Here is a 21,241-nt window from a genome sequence, read left to right as displayed (position 1 = left end):
GTAAATCCCTTTTTCAGTAAATAAGGCACAGATAAAAGACAGTGGTGCATCCCAGGAACGGTACAACACTCCAGCGTTTCCTGTAAAATACGAAAATGCAGATTTACAACGTTAGTCAGATTTCCTTTCTGTCCATTTGCAAACAGTACAGATTTCCCGGCAGGAATTGCCGTGCAGTTCCACCTCTCGACAGCAGGTGTCTCTGGAATCAAATTGCGATTAGCTGCAGAGTCAATAACAAAACGAAACTTGGAATTTTCCACACGGCTGTCTTCGAACAAAGCCATGCTCGCTGCTATCTGATACGTCTCCTCACGTTGTTTTCCACGTCCTCTTCTTGCGTTCCCAGGCTGATAACTCCCAGACTGGTTCCCATGGAAACCCGACTGATTCCCATGATAGGTGTCCTTGAAGCCTTCCTGTCCAGCTGCCCTCCCTTTCTGTGGGCAGTCTCTTTTCAAATGACTGTGAGATCCACACACGTAGCACCGACGAATGGCAAAGGCCTGAACAAAGCTCTCATCTTGCTTAGCCCCCCCCTTTTTCCCGGTGGAGCTACCTGCACCAGACTTGCTCTCCCTGATGCGCCTTTCCTGTTCGTCGGCCAAGCGTCCTGTGACGTACGCCAAAGTCAGATCCTGCGGACTCATAGACTCCAGAGTTAGACATAAATTGTCATAACTTTTGTCCAGAGAGCTTAGCAAAATATAAACCTTTAATTCATCAGTAAAGTTCACCTGCAACAGCCGCAGTTCATTAAACACAGAGAGCATCTCTGTAACATGCTGTCTTATGTCCCCACCTGGACGCAGCTTCATCTCGAACAAACGCCTGGTGGTGTGGATTTTAGCACCAGCCGTGGTCCTGTGGTGCACTCGTTCAAGAGCAGCATAAGCTTCATGCGCAGTTTCCAAACCCTCCACATGGGGCAGCTCTGAACCCTCCAAACTGAGCACTATAGCTCCCAGGGCCTTCTGGTTTTTTCTCTGCGAAGCATGCGCATCTGCAATTACTGCTGCTGCAGCTCCGGCGGCTGGTTGAGGCAGTGGAGGCCTTAAGACCGCGTCCCACAGACCCTTGGCTACCAGCCAGGCCTTCAGCTTTCTGCTCCATTCTCCCCAATTCTGGCCGTTTAACTTTTCGAAAGGCACGGAGAATGAGTCATGGCCGTCCGCCATCTTCTTCCGTTCTCCCAAGGGGGCCCCAAGCTGTACTTACAAAAACACCAGCTCCTCCGGCTCCTCAGCTCCGTGGAGAAACGATACTTTGCTGCTCTCAGCTCCTGGCTCCACAGCAACACAGGCACTCTCTGCTTGCTTGTTTGCTTCTGCCTCCTACCGTGCCTCCTGCTCGACACCGCAGACCTCCCGTGACAGTTTTACAAGCGATGATTTAGGATCCATAACCTGTGACATTTGTTATCAGCCGTGACTCCCGCTAATTGATTTACGAACCTCGATTAGCGATTTATGGCAGCCCGGCACACTTCCGCTCCGGCTCTCCGTCACGGCTCAGCAGAGCTTCGCACAGCGGTGTAAAACTGTCACCAGCTTGATTCAGCTTCCAGACAAACACACAGAGTCCAGTTTGTCTATTTACAGCATTTATTCCAACATTTCTCAGGAATTTCCAGGACTATTTGCAGCCATGCAGTGGGACTGACTAACTCCTCCCAAACTCCTCCCAGCTTCTAAAGCTGACGTCAGAATGGTGTGGCATCATGGGAAGAACTTAACTCGTTAAGTTCCAGCTCCAACATTAGCTTCTTTCAAGCTGGGAAGACCAGAAGAATTACCTAGTAGCCAGATGCATGCAGCCCATCTGAACTCTGTAAACAGTATTCTATTTATTTATTTATTTATTTTGACCCACCATTGGAAAGCTGCTTATTCTCCAGTGTGAATTATTACTCTGGGTTACATCCGCATGGGTACTTAGGATTTTCTGCACCAACTGCTTTAACTAGGGTGTGTTCACAGCTCCTACTGGATGGGATTACTCTATATCTGAGCTTTATCTCGGGTAAGCAACTCTCTCATTAAACAGGCACTAGGCCATATTGCAGGGACGCGGGTGGCGCCGTGGGTTAAACCACAGAGCCTAGGGCTTGCCGATCAGAAGGTTGGCGGTTCGAATCCCCGCAACAGGGTGAGCTCCCGTTGCTCGGTCCCTGCTCCTGCCAAACCTAGCAGTTCGAAAGCACGTCAAAGTGTAAGTAGATAAATAGGAACCGCTCCGGCGGGAAGGTAAACGGCGTTTCCGTGCGCTGCTCTGGTTCGCCAGAAGCAGCTTAGTCATGCTGGCCACATGACCCGGAAGCTGTACGCCGGCTCCCTCAGCCAATAAAGCGAGATGAGCGCCGCAACCCCAGAGTCGGCCACGACTAGACCTAATGGTCAGGGGTCCCTTTACCTTTACAGCTAGAAAAGGCAACTCGGAGATCCCACACAACACTCCAATACTTCAGACTGAATTAATAAGATGAAGTCTGCTAAATTCTGCCTTTGCTTTGCTTTCCAGGGATCATAAAAAGTAGAGCAAATGAAAACAGCCCTTGGCATCTGAATCTTTCAGGTCACCTTTTACATTTGAAGGTCAGTTCAAGACATTCTAGCCTAGTTCTCATATGCAGCAGTAAACCACGGTTGCCCATTATGTGCACAGGGATGAGGAAATGGGAAACTTCCATTTCTGGTTTGCAACTAACCATGGTCACTCACAACATTTGAACTTTGGAAACTGTTGTTTATTTAAACCACTGCTAGTGATAACAATTCAGGAGGCAGCAATGGTTTCAGAATGTGGCTTGCTTTAGAAAGTCACATTTCCCCAAATTTGGAGGTCACTGAGAACTTTGAAACAGAAAGCAGGTGGTTCCAGTCTTCTCCCCTAGCATGCGAAAATGCATGTCGCAGCTTAGTTACCGGTACATAGCATGAAAATATGGCTTCCCATGTGTCATAACACAGCTCTGAATGAAAAGGCAACTGCTGGAGGTCCTCTGAGTCTTAAAACTATGTTTCTGAAGGAAGTCTCTCTCTCAGAAATTATGCTTTGACAGTTACCTGGTGGGATGGTGATCTCTGACATCTTGGTTTGAGAGGTGTGGAAGAAATAGGACAAAGAATGGGGCTGTGGTTGAACAAGCCAAGCTGGAATTCCTTTAAGCTTACTCTGCCATCTCCATCACTATCCAACTGGTTGAACAAATCTTCAAGATCCTGAATAAAACATTTTAAAAAAGCAATCTATCACAAAGTATCAGACATTATATTTAGAAAAAAAATTACTTGAGGAATTGGACCATTTTATGCTGTCCAAAAAGTGATATTTTATAACAATTTTAACTAACAAATGCTCTTGGAAGCACAACGGTTTCCCCTAAAACAGTCATTTTACTGCCTAGTCATTAAGAGGAATAAATTGCCTTTTGGAAGGTGAACCTAGTACCAGGAAGAAACACACAACACAAATACTCCAAATAATGCCCCCCACATCAAAATACATTGATTTGTTCCAACAGAACCAATAGGCAGCCTAGCAAAGCAACTCACCGGGTTGTGACCAAAATTTAATAAAGTCCACCGAACCTTAAAGACTTGGAGAAGTGACATTATTATTAGTGCTTTCAAGCTCTTTGCAGTTAGTGGGCAACTGCTGCAGCACTATCGCCCTGGCGCCTCTTCTGCTGCTTTGAGGGCTGCAACAAAAAGCTGCAGCTCCACCTTGGTGGTCTTTCTGGCCAGAAAAAAAGGAGTGTGGTACTACAACATCTACAAAAAAGCAACATGGGGAAATGCCAGTATGGTACAGTAGTTAACAGTGTCGGACTAGGACTGAGAAGACCCACTTGGTCAAGAAGCTCTGGGAATAATAGATCTAGAACTAGATCTAGATCTATCCTCACCCATCTGGCTCGGTTTCTCCAGCCACTCTGTGTGACTCCCAGCAGAATATTAAAAACACGTTCAAACATTAAAAACTGGGATGTTGTGTGGATTGAATCAAGGTTGGGGGAGAACAATGTACCCCACCCAGAAGAAAAGCAAGCCATAAATGTAATAATAATAATAATAATAATAATAATAATAATAATAAATTTTATTTATATCCCGCCCTCCCCAGCCGAAGCTGGGCTCAGGGCGGCTAACAACAATAAAACAGTACAAAAGTACAGCATAAACAACATTCTAAAATCATTCATTCTAAAATTAATTAATTCAAGCCACTGGCAACCATTGGGCCAGAGCTCCACGAAGATTGCCGAGGGAGGGAGTCAGGCTGTGCCCTGGCCAAAGGCCTGGTGGAACAGCTCTGTCTTGCAGGCCCTGCGGAAAGATGTCAAGTCTAAATAAGGACTGGCAGAAACAGGCTCTCAGATTTATTTGCAAGGCTGATCTACCATACAGGGCTGTTGTAAATATTGCCTAAACGACACTGGGGAATTGCCTTCAATACTGGGCCAAAAGATTTCCAACAGATGAATTTACCCCACCTCTTTTTCCATCTCTTTGAGTCCAATGTTCTTACAAACAGTAGCCAGCTCTTGTTTGTTAAGGTGCCCATTCTTTCCAACGCCAAGATCTTCCCAGATGTCCCGAACCTGATTCTCAGTCATGCCAAAACACGAGGGGGAGACCTTTCTGGGGCTATCATAGAGGTCATCATGCCAGGTACACCTTCGCCCTGTAAATATAAAGAAATTCCACTAAGCAAGAAGAGCAGAATTTTACCTTTTAATTATTCCGTCAGTCATAGCAAAGAGTGCTCTTTCCACAATAGCAATAGTTTTCAATGCTAAACGTTAGCCCCATAATAAATCTGAGGGAAGAAAATTTTAGGGTGATTGTTTTAACAACTACTGAAAAAAATAATACTGATGTGCTGAAGTCCACCTCAACCAGTACTGAGCTGTGAGAAGGACTTTGTACGCAGAAGGTCCTGGGTTCCATTCCAGCATCTCCAAGTAGGACTGGAAATAATCTCCTTCCTCAAACCCCAGAGAGCCGCCTGCCAGTCAGTGTAGACAATACTGAGCTAAGATGGACCAAAGGTCTGACTTGGGATAAAACAGCTTCTTATGCCTACTCTGACAGGCAGTGGCTCTCCAAGGTCTCAGAAAAAGGTTGTTTTCCACCACTTGCTTCCTGTTACATTTAACTGGAAATATCAGGGACCTTCTACCTGTAAAAAATGGATTTTGGTACTGAACTATCACCCTGTCCTTAAAGTCACCGACTGAAATCAGATGACCAGAGAGTTCAAGAAGGAAAGTTTCCATCCTCGGTATTGCTTTTTCTCCTTTCCTTCTTTCAAAAGGAGAGAACCCGTTCTAATTTTTTTAAACATGCATTTTTTGAGTTTAGGTTTCTCTTACCTTGACCCTCAAACATCTCATGCTGTTGTTCTTTTGTGCTTTCGGCCTCTTCGTCTGATTTAAGGCTCTGAAAATAAGAGAAGGATTCACTGTTTCATGCAAGCTAAAGAGCTGAGCTTTTTTTTTTAAGGATTATCATGAGTCTTGTAGAGGTGTCCTGGAGGGGATGGTCAGATTCTGAGGAAGAATGGGAGGAGCTCAGGGAGGTGACCAGAACAACCCTGGGGAGGATCTGAGTGGAATAAAGCAGGCGGAATCAGGATCCCAAGAAGTATCTGCACCCGGGGAGGAGATCAGTCGTCTGAAGAATGGACAGCTGGATCCAGGAGAGGGTCAAAGCAGATTGGCAGAGGGGTGTTCTGCTCCTGCAATACTGCATACACCTAGTCAGACACCTCCTACTAAGTGACTTCTCCTGCCAGAAAGGGGCTCCCTCCAGAGAGACAGGCAACTGAGAGCATGCTGGATGCTGAGATGGCCCCAACCCCACTTGTCTCTGAGATGCACTGGTTCTCTCCAGCCTTATCCTAAGTAACTTCAGCTTCCTGGATGCTGGCTTTGGATACAGAAACTGTGGGAATGTTCAGGGTGACAGGAGAGGATATATTGTTTATTAATATCCTTCCTAACTTGCATTAGCAAGTTCCTTTTCTCAGCAGAGTGCATTCCCCTTTACACAGCAGAAAACACAGTTGCAAACTCATGTGAGTTTCTTAAGACAATACGCAATTCAATCTGGCTTGTCCAGACTGAAATGTGTTCTAATATTTTCCCGGTAAGACCCCTTGAATCCCTCCTAAAAGAATAAAGACACCACAGTCTTACAATCAGGCAGAGCACAGTGTGATCCCTGAAGGCAGGCTTAAGGCTTAAAGTTACAAGCATACACAAACAGGTTTACCCCGTATGTGGGTTGACCTAGTGACTGCAGTTAGCATCCAGGAAGTTCGCCGGACGAAAGGAAGATGGAAAAGAGGGAGAGTGGAAGCATGCCTTGGCCTTTTACCAGGTCTGGAAAGGTCATGCCCACCCACTAGTCACATGTAAGGAAGGATGCTCCAGGCCAGGAGGAACAGGAAGTTTTTGACTTGCTGGACCAAACATTCCCTTGCACGTCCACTCTAGCAAAACAAGGAATGTTGTATTTGACTGCTCCCAGTGGATTACATCCCACAGAAGCATGCAAACACCTCCCTTGCAATGACACGTTCACTGCCTTGATATCTGAGCCTAATATTTGTTACTGAATGCTGGGCAGGCTTAGGAAACTTCTGAACTTCTGGGTAAGCATGAACTATGAAAGAAGCCTCATGTTTACAAGGCTGCTGCTTCTAAAGTAACATACAGTAAAACTCAAGAGACTCGACCTCACCTCCACGCTCTCCAAAGATGCTGAGCGTCTCAGCTGACTTTTCCCATTTGCCTTTGCTTGCTGTTCCTGTAAATACTTGGGAGTTTCCAGACCTGCGCCCTGCAGTTCCGGCCTCGTCCGGCGGCCGTACCACTTGGCCCCATGGATGTATTTAGGCTCGACTTCATCCGGAACAGCTAAGAGTTGGAAACACAATTGTAGATCAGGATCACCACTCTGATTGCAGCTCTGCTCTACAGCATACTTAAGCTTAGTGGTCAATAGCGCACTGTAAACAAAGGAACTTGAAAGCAGTAAATCCAAAACAAGTAATCTTTTAGCACCCTCCACTCTTCACCCACCTGGTTCCAGGTAACTGCTCTCATCATCTGAAAGACCAAGACTGATGCTTGAGGACAATATGGTCACAAAGCCTTCCTTAAACTCTTCAAAGTTAACCTAGGAGTGGACAGACAAGACATTGTTAAGTCAGGTGTATACCAGTTCTTGTTTCTGCTTTATGCTGAGTCAGACCATTGGTCCACATAGCTCAATATTGTCTACACTGACAGTGTACTGTCACTTTTGCCAATCCAGCTACAGAAGATCTGGTGGTAAACAGGGCAGCACTGATTCCCAGCAAAATCTTGTTCTCGTTCAGTTACTCCAGAACCTACCCCTACTGGAGGACGTTGCTAATGTTTGATGAGGTCTCAAAGACCAAATTTAATTCACCTGATGGGAACTGATATTCATCAGGTTTGGGGAATGAGCAATGCACCCATGCATTTTGCATCACTGCCCTGGCACTCTGGTTTTAAAGAGAGGCACCAGCATGAATGCAATACTTCAGATGCTAGCTGCCTAAAAGGAGACTGCTGATTGCTAAGCTCTTACAGACTCCACCACTAGAAAATGTACCGTTCCAGGGCACTGTAGCTTGGGCACCAATGTGGCAAGCCAAAGTGTTTATTTGGTCTGGCTTTTGATTCACCAAGGTGTTTTAAGATGCCCCCTGAACAATAAGTACACAAGTGTACTTTCAAAGGGTAATTCTCCTTTGAAAATGAGTAGATAGTTAACGGGATCAAATTAGAATGTTGACGAGCTTCAGCAGTTATGGCAGGGGTGCAAATGTGTGTGTGTGTGTGTGTGTGTGTGTGTGTGTGTGTGTGTGGTGTGTGTGTTTCATAAAAAGATAGCAAGGTGGAGTACAACATATAAGGATAAAATTAGCAAAATATACATAAAACCACCCTTAAATGTTTACTATGCTAAGCTATCGTCCCATAAACAAACCTTAAAAAAAATGCTCTATAGGTCTGGGGTTGAGATTTCAATTTTTCACACCAGAAATATACATGCATTCTATTAACAAGCATTCCGAGATACTAGAATTTCCATGTTCTTTCTATTAAACGTTTTGACTATTGCAATCAGTCACCCTTATCTTTCTTATTCTTTACAGTAAGAAAGAGAAGTCACTATATTTTTGCACTTGGGAGACTGAGAATATTTGATTGGCAGAAACCTTTCCAGGATCATTTGTAAGAATGGGAACAATACCCTCGGTCAGTTCAAAAGTGCAGCTTTTGTTAACAGAGAACATGCTTCCAGCTTCTTGCAAGTTCCATTAATCCAGGTCCCAATTTAGAAAAGACAGGCAACAATTTATAACTCTCTGCTGAAAACCCAGCAAGGATGCCCATGAATTCTCTTACATAGGAAATTAGTTTGAACTTTAGAAAGCTAGTCACATAAAACAAAAGAACAAACAGAGCTTTGCTTCTACACCAAAAGATTTGGGCTACGTAACTGGCTTGGAGGATTGAGAATTTCTCCTCTTCTCCAATAATACAAGGGGAGGAGACTGGAAGGTGCTACTTAACAGCACACCAGAATTTGCCTTTGTGTCCAAATGCAATAAACTATGGATTGTCCATAAACTAAGATTCTAAGCCATCCTGGATTGGGAATGAGCAGCAGTGAGCCAGGACATTTGGAGATCCTGGTTTGTATGCAAGTTATATTTTGACCAAACCAAGGTTTAGTGTACTTGGACACAAAGAAGTGGAAGCTTCTGATCTCCACACACACACACACACACACACACACACACACACACAACATGCTTTGGAAGATTGTCTTAATGCAACCAACAGCTACCAGGTAACATTTTCTGTTGAAGACGAAGACTACTCCATACTTCTGTAGGATAGTTCTGTATTAGGATAGTTCTGTATTCTCTTGGTTGCATTCAGACAATCATGTGACCGTCACCTCTAGGCTTGATTATTGTAACTCGCTCTATGCGGGACTGCCCTTGAAGCTGACCCAGAAAACTCCAGCGGGTGCAGAATGCCGCAGTGAGGCTCCTTATGGGGTCCTTGCCGTGGGATCACATTCATCCAGTGCTTTACCAGCTGCACTGGCTCCCGGTGGAGTACAGGGTTAGGTTTAAGGTGCTTTAAAACCCTATGTGGCCTAGGACCCTCATACCTATGGGACTCCTGGAATACCCTGCGGAGGACCTTAAGGTCTATAAATAACAACCTGAGCCTCAAGGAGGTTAGATTGGTCTCAACTAGGGCGAGGGCCTTTTCAGCACTGGCCCTGACTTGGTGGAACGCTCCGTCACAAGATACCAGGGCCCTGCGGGATTTGACATCTTTTTGCAGGGCCTGCAAGACGGAGCTGTTCCGCTTGCCCTTCAGCTTAGACTCACTCTGACCCCTTATATGGGATTTGGTATATGAATTTTCCCTTGGCTTTTTTTTGTTGGTCCATGTAGGAGCAGCATGGATAGCTGGCTCGGGTGAATATCTGATGTTTCCTCCCTTTATGGTCTTGATTTATGGGCTACTACTAAAATGAGACTGGGGACGTGGGTGGCGCTGTGGGTTAAACCACAGAGCCTAGGACTTGCCTATCAGAAGGTCGGCGGTTCGAATCCCCACGACGGGGTGAGCTCCCATTGCTCGGTCCCTGCTCCTGCCAACCTAGCAGTTCGAAAGCACGTCAAAGTGCAAGTAGATAAATAGGAACCGCTCCGGCGGGAAGGTAAACGGTGTTTCCGTGCGCTGCTTTGGTTCGCCAGAAGTGGCTTAGTCATGCTGGCCACATGACCCGGAAGCTGTACGCCGGCTCCCTCGGCCAGTAAAGCGAGATGAGTGCCGCAACCCCAGAGTCGGCCACGACTGGACTTAATCGTCAGGGGTCCCTTTACCTTTTACTAAAATGAGGCTGCATTTTAAGCTGTATTTTAAGCCATATTTTAATTAACTGTTTTTTTCCCCTATTACGTTTTATTGTAATTTATATTTGGTGTTAGCCACCCTGAGCCCAGCCCTGGCCAGGGAGGGCGGGGGATAAATAATTTATTATTATTATTATTAATCTTCCAAAGCATGTTGTTTTTCGGTGGAGATAAGAAGCTTCTGTGACCATCTAGGTCAGTCCCTTGTAGTCACCTACAAAGTACTGCCCTTGTAAGGTGCTAGTTGTTGCAGAACCAAACAGCATGAATCCACCACCACTATTTTGAGACACTGCTTTCTGGGACTTGGAAAAGAAAGATCTGAAGGGATGACTGGTCAGTAGGCAACAGGGATGTGAACTCTAAAGGAGTTAGGATCCCCCTAATCACATCCTAGGCGCATAGCTGTCAACTTACAGATTTGAAAATAAGGGACCAGCAGCCTTGGAAATAAGGGACCAGCAGCCTTGGGAATAAGGGATCAGCAGCCAAAATAAGGGATTTTCAGAGCACAGGTATGTTCGACTTCTGAGCCCCTCCGAGTCAAAGGCAGAAAGCCCAGCCAGCAGCCAAATGAAGCCTCAAGCGGTGGTTCCCACAGCGCAGCAACCCGGCAAAGGGGATGCAGCAAGGAAAACCACCATCACCTCTCCGCTGGGAAGCGCTGAGCAAAGGTGAGTCCCCAGGCAACGCGGCTGATTTGATCGACACAAGGCATGCAAGCTCCACCCCGCCGTTCTTAGACTCCTTATTGGGTGAGCAACGCAGCCAAGCAACACAGTTGGAACCTCACTCCTCCCTGGCCGGCAGGGAGGGAGGGAAAGGAGCTACTTCCTTTGAAACCTGGGAAATTTAAGGGACATCAATAAGGGACAGCAGCAGGACACGGCACTGGGATAAGGGACTTTTCCGCCAAATAAGGGACGGTTGACAGCTATGCCTGGGCATTGCAAAGGCTTTGCAAGTGGGAGAGAAGAACAAGCCATGCCCAAAGCGGGACAGTTAAAAAAAATGACACAAGAGGGAAGTTTAGGCCCCATTCCATAATGTCCATCGGAAAATGAGTGGGACAGGGTTTATTTAGGTTTCCCTGAAAAGCGCAGGGATGGCATCCTATCCCACTTCAACACAGACATGTCGAGTGGTGCAATTTTTTTGGGGGGGAGAATATGCCCGTAGGCTTGCCTTTAGGAGGCACCAATGGGATTTAAAAGTGTTCAGGGCCAGACAGGAAGGATGAAGAGTGACCAGCTGAGAATTCCATGCACGGATGGGAACAACTGGTGGGGAAGGGCCGGGAGACAAGATTGCTATTTTAAACCGTTATGAGAGAAGTGCTCCTTCACAATATTCAGGCGCAGAGGCTTTGGGCCTACTTACCCTGGCAAAGAGATTATTTCCCAAGAGGGTCTCCAGGAGTAGGGGTAGCTGCCTCTCCAGGTGTAACTTGCGGCATAGCTCCGTCAGCTCTTCCTTGTCCAAATACCCGGTGCCTGTGGCATCGCAGCTGTTGAACACGTCCTTCAGCTGGGACACATATTTGTTCTCTTCCTCACCCATCCCATAGTATAAGACTCAGCCTAAAACAAGTCAGTTGGAAAGGGGAGGAAGGAAAGAGAAGTGGAAATATGAGAATCAACATTCCTAGTAAGCACTGATATCAAACATTCAACCACCATTCTTTTCTCCCTTTGCATTTTGTAGAACTAGGACGTTTCTTCTCTCTCTCTCTCTCTTTCCCCCTTTTAAGCACCTAAATTTAAAATATGGTATTTGAGCAGGTTAAGGGTAGCCAACATGGCGTTCTCAAATGTGCTTGGGCTACAGTTCTCATTATTTCTGATCACTGGCTGCGCTGCCTGGTGCTGATGACAAGGATCAATGGCGGTTAACAGCCCAGCACAGTGGTAAAAAGCACCAAAGAAGAAATTCCAGGTTCAAAGCTGAACAAAATGTGAGCTCACTCAAATAATAATAATAATAATAATAATAATAATAATATATTTATACCCTGCCCATCTGGCTGAGTTTCCCCAGCCACTCTGGGCGGCTCCCAATCGAGTGTTAAAAACAATACAGCATTAAATATTAAAAACTTCCCTAAACAGGGCTGCCTTCAGATGTCTTTTAAATATAAGATAGCTGCTTATTCGCTTCACATCTGAAGGGAGGGCGCTCCACAGGGCAGGCACCACTACCGAGAAGGCCCTCTGTCTGGTTCCCTGTAACCTCACTTCTCGCAATTAGGGAACTGCCAGAAGGCCCTCGGTGCTGGATCTCAGAATTGCCCAACCTAGCACCCTTCTGATGTTGTCAGACGTTTTTGTTCCAATAGTCAAGAAGCTTTGTTCCTTGGCTTCAGGGAGCCTCTACCCCAAGGATGGGGAACACATGGCCATCCACATATTGCTCCCAACAGCACCAGCCAGGATAACCAATGATCAGGGGGTGATGGGAACCTTAGTCCTACAACATCCGGAAGGCACTAGGTTTGGTGAGGCTGGTCCACACTGATTGGCAGCAGTCCTGAGGGATTCAGCCAGGAGTCTTGTCAAGCCCTACTGAAGATCTGGGGACTGACCCTGGAGAGCTTCTGCAATCAAAGGATGTGCTCTACCACTGAGGTACAGTCCATCCCAAAACTCATTCAGTTGTGCAGACTGGCTACCGCTATCACTTTTCCAACACCATAACCGTGTTGGAACCATAACCATAACCGCCTAAAGCAGATTAGCCACCACAATTTTCTATCCAAAGCTCCTTTCTCCGCCCAATTCCAGCACTAACTCCAGAAAGCAGAAACACATACTCAACTTCTTTACAGAGTAGTTACGCCCCAACTGTGTTGTGGGATTGTGTTTATAAGAAAAAGTTTTGAGTATCCCGTGTTGCAGGTTTTCCTTCTATTCTTCTTCCATTCACTTCTGCCTTCCTGTATATTTGATGGTTTCTTTGTTCAGTACATGGTGGTTGAAAGCATAAAACTCCAACCATAAAGAATCCGTAGTTTTTAACTGGAGGAAAGTTTCCAGTGGATTTGAAGTGACAATTCTAACTTCTCACAACACACTTCTCTACCCAGTGAGCACCACACTGCTGGGGTATGTTGAGGCAACAGCTTCCCATGAAGTGCCTCTTGCCCATCTGGTGGGAAATGGAAAGGGAGGCTTTGGGCAGGCTGCGGTAGCAGAAGAGAGGCTGAAGGCTGGATCCGTCCCATAGTTCCCCACCCTTGCTAGGGGAATCTCAGGAGGAAGAACCCAATCTCCTTAAAGAATGTAAGACTGTAAGCAGAGTCTCCTGGATCAGGCCAGTGGCCCATCTAAGTCCAGCATCCTGTTCTCACAGTGGCCACTCACATGCCTGTGGTAAACTCAAGAGCAGGATTTGAGCAGAAGAGCACTACCCCCTCCTGATGTATTGCCACCTCGAAACATGGAGGCAGAACACAGCCCTCTAGTAGCCTTCAAAGGCCTTCTTCCTACATGAACTCCTTCCAAATTTCCTTTCACTGGAGGGAGGCGGGGAGAAAATATTGTGTTTCTAAACCTCTTTTAAAAAGCCCTAACAGTCAGCTCAGGTTAAATTTATTGCACAGACCTAAAAACCAATGGGAAAAATTGTGTTGTAACTCGCAGCCCATGTACCGGAGAACACCCCCCCAGGGGAGACTTGACTGTAACATTTTAAGGGTCAGTCAGCATTATACTGTAGATGTAATACATCAAACAGCTGGAGAGAGATGGCTGGAGAGAGTGATTTCTACATCAAGAGAAACAGCAGAATGGCCTGAAATTAATACAACGGGGCGAAGATTCAATCATTTATGTAAACAAACCCAGCTTCCTACCACATACCTCTTTTTGAGTGTCCAGAGGAGCTGGCCTCTCACCCGCTGCTCTGAGCAACACCCACGCCAGGGCACTTTGCTGATCTGTGAGATTTGTGTTGTTTTAGGTGCTCAGTTCCTTGAGCATTCCCGGCATGGCACAAATCATTACGTAAGAGTGGAATGTTGACAGCTTGTAGATAGAAAGAGAGCGAGGGGGTAGAAAAGTCTGGGGTTTGCCTCAATGTTGTATCCTTTTGAAATGAACTAATTGACCATGGTGGTGGTTGTTGTTTAAGAAGTACAGCATGCCATGCATCCATTTCTATCCAACAAAGTAGCTTTGGAGGAGAGGGAGAGCTAGTGAGAAAATGGAAACTAGACAGCCTCCTTCCTCCATCACCAAACTCCTTGAAGACAGATTTTCATTTGGCACAGCCAAGAATTTCCGTTCTGGAAGCATTCTTGGCTACACCAACAGCTGGAACTAAGAGGAATGAAGTCTGTCTTTAAGCCAAGCCAAACTGCACTTCTGGCACAAAGATGCTTATCAGACAATCCTTACCGTCTCATGGCCAAACCATCCAGACGTAAGAACGTGGACCTCTTGTCCATCCAGTTTTGCCCCCAGTCTCCTGCTGCTGATTCCACCCCACCCACGCCCCGAAGAACTGGGCAAAAAACAAACCTGTTTTAAGATTCATGTAGGAAGAACTGACCGAGCTCTAAGCAGTGGGCAAGTTTTTTTTCCATCCCTTTGAATAGCAGGCTCTTGATATATTTTCAGGGGGAATTCCACCATGGAGATCATGGCTGCTCCCTCAGCTACATTCTCCTAAATTTTAATCTGCATTTACTTTTCTGAGATTCAAACAAAATAATAATAATGATATAACTTCTATAGCAGCCAGAGAAGCAGAAGCTTCCCCAAAAGAATCTCATTTTGCAAGGGCATGCCCAGCTCTAGGTCCCATTTGAAGGCAACTGTGGGATGGATGGACCACTGACCTCACCAAGTACAGTTGGTTTTGCATTCTTAATTCTACTGTTGCATAAGGCTGACATTGATTTCATCGAGAGTTCCAGTAGTGGCTCAGGCAGTAGTATCTGGACCAGGAGATGTCTCCTGAAGTTCATTCTCCACATTAGTGACCTAGAGGAATGTCTTGGGTGTGCCATGCCAGTTATACTGAGTTTTAACGTAGGGCCTGCATTTAGCACAACACAACCTATTTATAATGGAAACTTCTGCGGCACCAACTGCTTCAGTGTCCTGCACCGGTCAAGCACACAGCCACCTGCTCTTGTGAGACCCCACTGTCGCTGGAGCTTAATTGAGCTGGAGGCAAAGAGCAAATAATGGAGGATTCTGGATAAAAAAAAACCCCTATCAACAGGATAAGCAGAAAAACAGCATCTGCATACGAGTTTTATTTATATGCAAGCGCTAATGTTAATTTCACAAATTGAATATGCAGGTGGAAAAAACGAATTATGTAGCGGCGGGGTTAGCAAATGTAATTCTGGTGCATGGTAATGAGCTTAGAGAATGACCTCAGCAACTCCCAAGGGCTCATGGTTTAAATTTCGTTTTAAAAATCAGGCAGCTAGGATCTTCTAAGCATCTGCCTGGAAAATAATATGGAGAATCTTCCTGCCCTCTCTCTCAGCTGCAAGCAAAACTAATACAGTGGTACCTCGGGTTAAGTACTTAATTCGTTCCAGAGGTCCATTCTTAACCTAAAACTGTTCCTAACCTGAAGCACCACTTTAGCTAATGGGGCCTCCTGCTGCCGCTGCGCTGCCGGAGCATGAATTCTGTTCTCATCCTGAAGCAAAGTTCTTAACCTGAAGCACTATTTCTGGGTTAGCAGAGTCTGTAACCTGAAGCGTATGTAACACGAGGTACCACTGTATCGTAACAAACTCCAGTAACTGTAAGTATGGCACACTTCATCCAAGACAACATCTCCACGTTCGTTCTGAAGGCTGGGAAGACGCATTATCAAGGCTTTTAAGTTTTAAACAAAAACCTCTCCAAGTTTTTGATGCATTTTTAACGTATCTTCTGGAGCAGTGCCCATGGACAACCTGCCTACAAAGACATCCCCAAAATCTGGCCACAAAGCAGGTGCAGGGAATGCTCACACTCCAGAAAAAGCAATGCAGCCATGACCACACACACTAAGACACCTTTTTGCTGCTTGTGCTACCTGCCTCAAACCCTCGGTGTGTTAGGGACTTCCCCTGCATGTGAAGACAGGCTCCCGTGGATTGAGCGGACACGATAGCAGGTCCAATGGTCAAGAAGATGGTTTCTGCATGTGCTGTAGAGGGAAGTGAGGGGCAGATGGGGCTCATCAACCTTGGAAGCTAGCCCATCTAGGAGAAGGAAACTATGACCCTAAACCTCCATTGCCTTGCAGTTTATCATCCGGAGATGAAAAGACTAAGGAGTAAACCCTGTTCCAGAGTGGAGTCCCTAAGATGGTTGGATGGTGCCTTGTACGCCTCTTTCCAGCAACTCCTGCAGCCAAACTGGTGCCAAACATTGCTCTGCTTTCCTTTGGACCACATCAGTGAGGCTGAGAGTGGGGTCTTGTCGTCTGGGCATCCCAGAACCGCCTTACACACTGCCCAAGCTTGCGTCCCGGTGAAGTCACTTTGGTGCTTCTAACCCAGCAGTTTGACTTTCCCTCCTGAGGCACACTTCATTGTCTCTCAAGACAGATGGATGCCAACAACAGGCTACCTGTACTTCCACATGATTATTAAACTAAAGGCAAGGGGAAAAGCTTCTTTGCAGATGCATCAGATTGGTCTTAGTTGAATGGGATCTTGTTTATGCCAGCAAGACTGACACACACCGTAACAATTGAGGGCAGGCACTGAGACAACACACAACCTTCTGCAAAGCAAAACAAAGCACAAGAGTCACTTCCATAATATTACCTGAACACCATGGTGTCCCAATAGCAGTGGACATTGCAAGAGGCTGTGGAGTTTCTCATGGATGGTGCAATATGCATGTCAAACAAAAGGTTGAAAGTGCTCCACATTGCTCTTTAAACAGAAAGTATAATGTATGTCACAGGTGCAAGTTATGGACGTAAAACATAGAGGGACCCTGGGACCAATGCCATTCTAGTAGACAGGGCTTTAAGAAAGCACCTGGTACAGATTTAACTGGGGTTAGAGGAAGGCAGACAGACTGGCTTTCACAACAGAAAGCCCTTTAAGTAGATACTAAGGTTATCTTCTCTTCTTGAGTCTTACCCTCAGTCGCCCAGATCAACTTTTCCTGTTATTTGCCACCCGTCTTTCCGGTCTTCTGTAAGCTCCTTGTTATCCCACAATCCATTAGGCTTCTACCAATCCCACCCTAGCTATCCTCTTATCTTCCACTCTTGTCTCCTACTGTATTAAACATATGCTCTGCATCTTGCTATTGTAACCTGCTATTTATCGTTTATACTCTCACTCCTATCATTTATTTTTGTTTAAACTTTGCCTTTTCACCATAGGGTCTTCAAGGAAGCTTACATTATCAATGACTAGCAAACTTCTAGCCACGTTGCTCAGGAATTCTAATAATGCTCCCCCCCGCCCAAAATCAGTGCAGTTTTGAAATCAGTTGTTAAAATCTGTGCAGTTCAGAAAGGTTCAACCGCCATCTTGAATTAAAATGGTATCCAACTGTATCCAAACGTAGAAGAAAACCTGCTCCTTGATTCTCAGGAACCATCATGCAAAATTTGGTTAAATCATAAGAGATGTGGAAATGCATAGCAAATAAACAAAATACTTTCCAAAATACATAGTAGATAAAAACTATTTTTTCGAACGGAATGAAAATTCAAAACCTACAACTAAAAAATTGCAAGAAATAAACAAATTTAGCAGCAGTGTTTTAACACCCCTTCTTTTGCTTAGTACAAATGCTAAAACTAACCTTAAGTGTTTATCAATTACTGTCTAGGAGTCCCTCAGTCCAATACAGAGACATGATTTACACAAAACATTTCATCCTCTTTCAGACTTGTTTTGACTGTCCCACAACCTGAAGCCCTCCAGATGTTTTGGACTATAACCCCCCATCAGATCCAGCCACAGTCCAAAACATCTGGATGGCACCAGGTCAGGGGAAGCTGTGCTGTACTAATAATTAACACACTTCCTACAATCATTTCCTACCTTAGGGGCGAAAAAGGTCCTTCCTACACCGTTCTTTTCTGTGTTTAAAATTTGCTACAGAGTGCTTACAGACAAAATGTGAGTCACAGCACATTTCCATTCCCCCCCCCCCAAACAGAGCATATTATTCAGATTGCTGCTGCATCTGGAACACAAATTAAAAACATACTGATCAACAAATCAAAGGTTCCGTCTGTTCTGTTTTCTTGTTCACTCTCCATCCCAACGCTTTAGATAGACTGTCTGCCTTTTCATATATTTTAAAGATGACTATGTCCATCTTTATTACACAGACATTTGACCACTAACACTTTCATTGCAGTGTTGTATTTGAAATATGGTTTGAATTAGCAGGGCTAATCAGCGCTTTGAATGGACAACCCTTGATGCAACCATGTAGAACCAGTTCCTATCCCCCCAAAAAAGCTTAATCCCGGAAAACAGATGGCATGTTTGAATAAAATGCATTGAGTGCAAGGCCACAATAGGATCACTATCCCATATGCTCCAAAGACCCCTATTTACTGGGGACAGAATCTATGTGCTGCTACCTGTCCCTGGTAAATCCCTGTCCCTATTTTTTCCTTTGAACAATATTAATGATTTGCTTCCAGCTCGAGATACTAGATTTTTCACTTTTCATGGCTCAGCTCCTTCTTCAGAGGCTCTACAGTGGTACTTCGGGTTACATACGCTTCAGGTTACATACGCTTCAGGTTACAGACTCCGCTAACCCAGAAATAGTACCTCGGGTTAAGAACTTTGCTTCAGGATGAGAACAAAAATCGTATTCCGGCCGCGCGGCAGCAGGAGCAGAAGGCCCCATTAGCTAAAGTGGTGCTTCAGGTTAAGAACAGTTTCAGGTTAAGAATGGACCTCCAGAACGAATTAAGTACTTAACCCGAGGTACCACTGTACAGAAGGATGGAGAACTTGGGAGCCTTCTATAATTTGTTTGGATTACAACCACCATTATCTCTTGCCATTGGCAACGCTGACTGGGAATGAGAGGAGGAAGGATCCAACCACATTTGAAGAGCCAAAGGTTCCTGAGCTGTGCTCTTGAAGACAGCTCTCCAAGGAGGGCGGAGGAGGCACCTTGTCTGTACATAAGAACATAGGAAGAGCTTGCAGGATCAGGCCAATGGCCCATCTACTCCAGCATCCTGTTTTCACAGTGTTCAACCAGATGCCTTTGGGAAACACACAAGCAAGACCTGAGGACAACAGCACTGTCTGGAGGAACTGCTTTCAAATATGTATTTAATGTTCAAAGCAAAAAATAAGATTACACAGAAGTGAACGTTATTTGAGACAGCCTTCTACTGAACCGGATTTTCTTAAAGTAAAAGCCACTATGGGTAGAGCCAATGTTAGAAATACTCCAAGGACACCCATAGAAATTAATGGACATGACTAACTTAGGTCCATTAGTTTCAACAGTCAACTGAACAAAACATTACTTCCTTGGTTTCCAATAACCAAACTACTCCATGCAACACGACGGCACACAGAAAAGCAGATTGCTCATGCACAGGACTTTGTATAGCTGAAATCCTCAGCTAATTCACTTCAGAACCTTATGAACACATTATTTTTATGAGCCTAAGCCTGGGACAATTGATTGAAGATCACATCATATTTCTCTCACTAGCAAAACCGAAACACAGCCACAAAGCTTGGTCAAAACAGACTCCAAGTTAGCTGTCATGAAGTCTTTTCTGCTAGCAGACATTTGTATTATACTTTTGAGTTGTGTCCCTGCCAAATGTTCCTGCTTATAAAAACTTTGTCTCATCAGATCCAACTCAGAAGAGCCCAGAAATTTAAATATCACTGCATTTGAACTCAACTGCGAATAATACAATGTCATCCCATTGTTGAGATTAATCAACAATGCAGAGGAAGGTCTAAGTTTTTCAACTCCCTCACATCAAATACACATTTGGGTTAAAAAATTGAATATGAAGAATGTTCTTGTGGCAGTGAGATTCTCACTCGCTTCAGCGAAAACAAGGAAATCACTTTCACAAACTTGGAAAAGCTCCTTCTCATTGGCTAGAGATGTAGCCCAAAATGTGGGAAGACACTGAACACCCACCAGTTATTTATAAAATCTTAATATCCCGACTTTCACTTCAGTTGAGGTCCTAGGGTAGCTTACAATTACATTTAAAACATATATATAATCAAAATCACAACTAAAAAAAACTAAAAACAGCAGCAGACTAAAATTTCAACTAAAAGCATTTAAAGCCATTTGCCTGGCATTGAAAAAAAAATATTTTAACAGAACAGCAAGGAGACCACTTGAGAGTTCCACAAACAGAGGGAAACAGCTGGAAAGGTTATTTTCCTAGTGAACATCTGCCTCACTTTAGAAGGCAGGAGCGTCAAGGGAAGGGCCTCAGAACATTATCTTAGCACACAGGCAGGTTATTGGGAAACTAAAATAATTATTTGCAAGAGGCACACAAAAAAACCCGGACCCATTTTTAACATACAAGGACCCCATTTGCTCAAGCTCCATTATCTCACACCCATTAGCACCAAGCCACTTCACAATGAATATGGATGTTGTCACTACCTAAGACCATGCCACTTCTATCAGAAGACCCAAGACCCTGGGTCACTGAGAAGGGTGAAGGGGCTCCCCCACGAGAGTGCAACAGCTATTCAGGTTTTTTCTTCCTTCTATTTCCTTCCTAATGAATCTTATCTTTAGATTATAACCCTTGTGCCCATTTCTAATTTTTTGTACAACGAGCCTAGCAAATTTAGAGGCTTCAATTCTGTTTCCCTTAAAGGAATTGTTTTGCAAGCAGGAATGTAGCGAGGTGAATTTACAACCTCTTAAATAAATCTTCTTGGCAGATTGAAATTGACACCAAATTAGTTGTGTATTAAGAAATAATGTTCTCCCTCAAAAGTCTAAGCTCCAAAAATTAAAGTACTTGTGAAAGAGAGAAATTTGGCAGACCACACACAGCTATTCATTTTTAATCATTTAAATGTAAGCATAATTTCTGCGTTCTTCCTACAACTTTCAAGAATAAAACTCATTTCTACAATACTGTTGAGTCTTTCTTTCAGATGGGGCTGAACCAGTGGCAAATGTCCAATTGCCTAGGTAAGTAAATTTTTGACACAAATATCTAGGAATCTGAAATATTTTCCTAGACTTTTTCTATGTTTGTTATTATTTACCTTTACATTTTTATGTTCCTGCGTTGT

At 44.7% G+C, this 21,241-nt stretch overlaps 1 protein-coding gene across 3 annotated transcripts in view; it reads right to left on the bottom strand.

Moving 5' to 3' along the window:
* Nucleotides 1–21,241, bottom strand: part of NINL (ninein like) — a 49,355-nt gene that overhangs the window by 24,285 nt on the left and 3,829 nt on the right. The window contains exons 1-7 of one of the 3 annotated variants that reach the window (XM_083494145.1): nt 14,502–14,522; nt 11,365–11,564; nt 7,091–7,187; nt 6,750–6,925; nt 5,378–5,444; nt 4,496–4,686; nt 3,066–3,221 (exon numbers count right to left, since the gene is read on the bottom strand). In XM_083494145.1, coding sequence (XP_083350271.1) covers nt 3,066–3,221; nt 4,496–4,686; nt 5,378–5,444; nt 6,750–6,925; nt 7,091–7,187; nt 11,365–11,544 — 867 coding nt within the window. In that variant the 5' untranslated portion in view covers nt 11,545–11,564; nt 14,502–14,522. Of the gene's footprint in view, nt 1–3,065; nt 3,222–4,495; nt 4,687–5,377; nt 5,445–6,749; nt 6,926–7,090; nt 7,188–11,364; nt 11,565–12,798; nt 13,124–14,501; nt 14,523–21,241 lie in introns of those variants that run through there. The other 2 variants (XM_083494144.1, XM_083494143.1) reach the window with 2 other exon arrangements.

Source organism: Podarcis liolepis (genome assembly GCF_965112155.1).
Source record: "Podarcis liolepis genome assembly, chromosome: 3".
NCBI lineage: Eukaryota > Metazoa > Chordata > Lepidosauria > Squamata > Lacertidae > Podarcis > Podarcis liolepis.
This window is presented reverse-complemented; position numbering and strand designations above follow the sequence as displayed.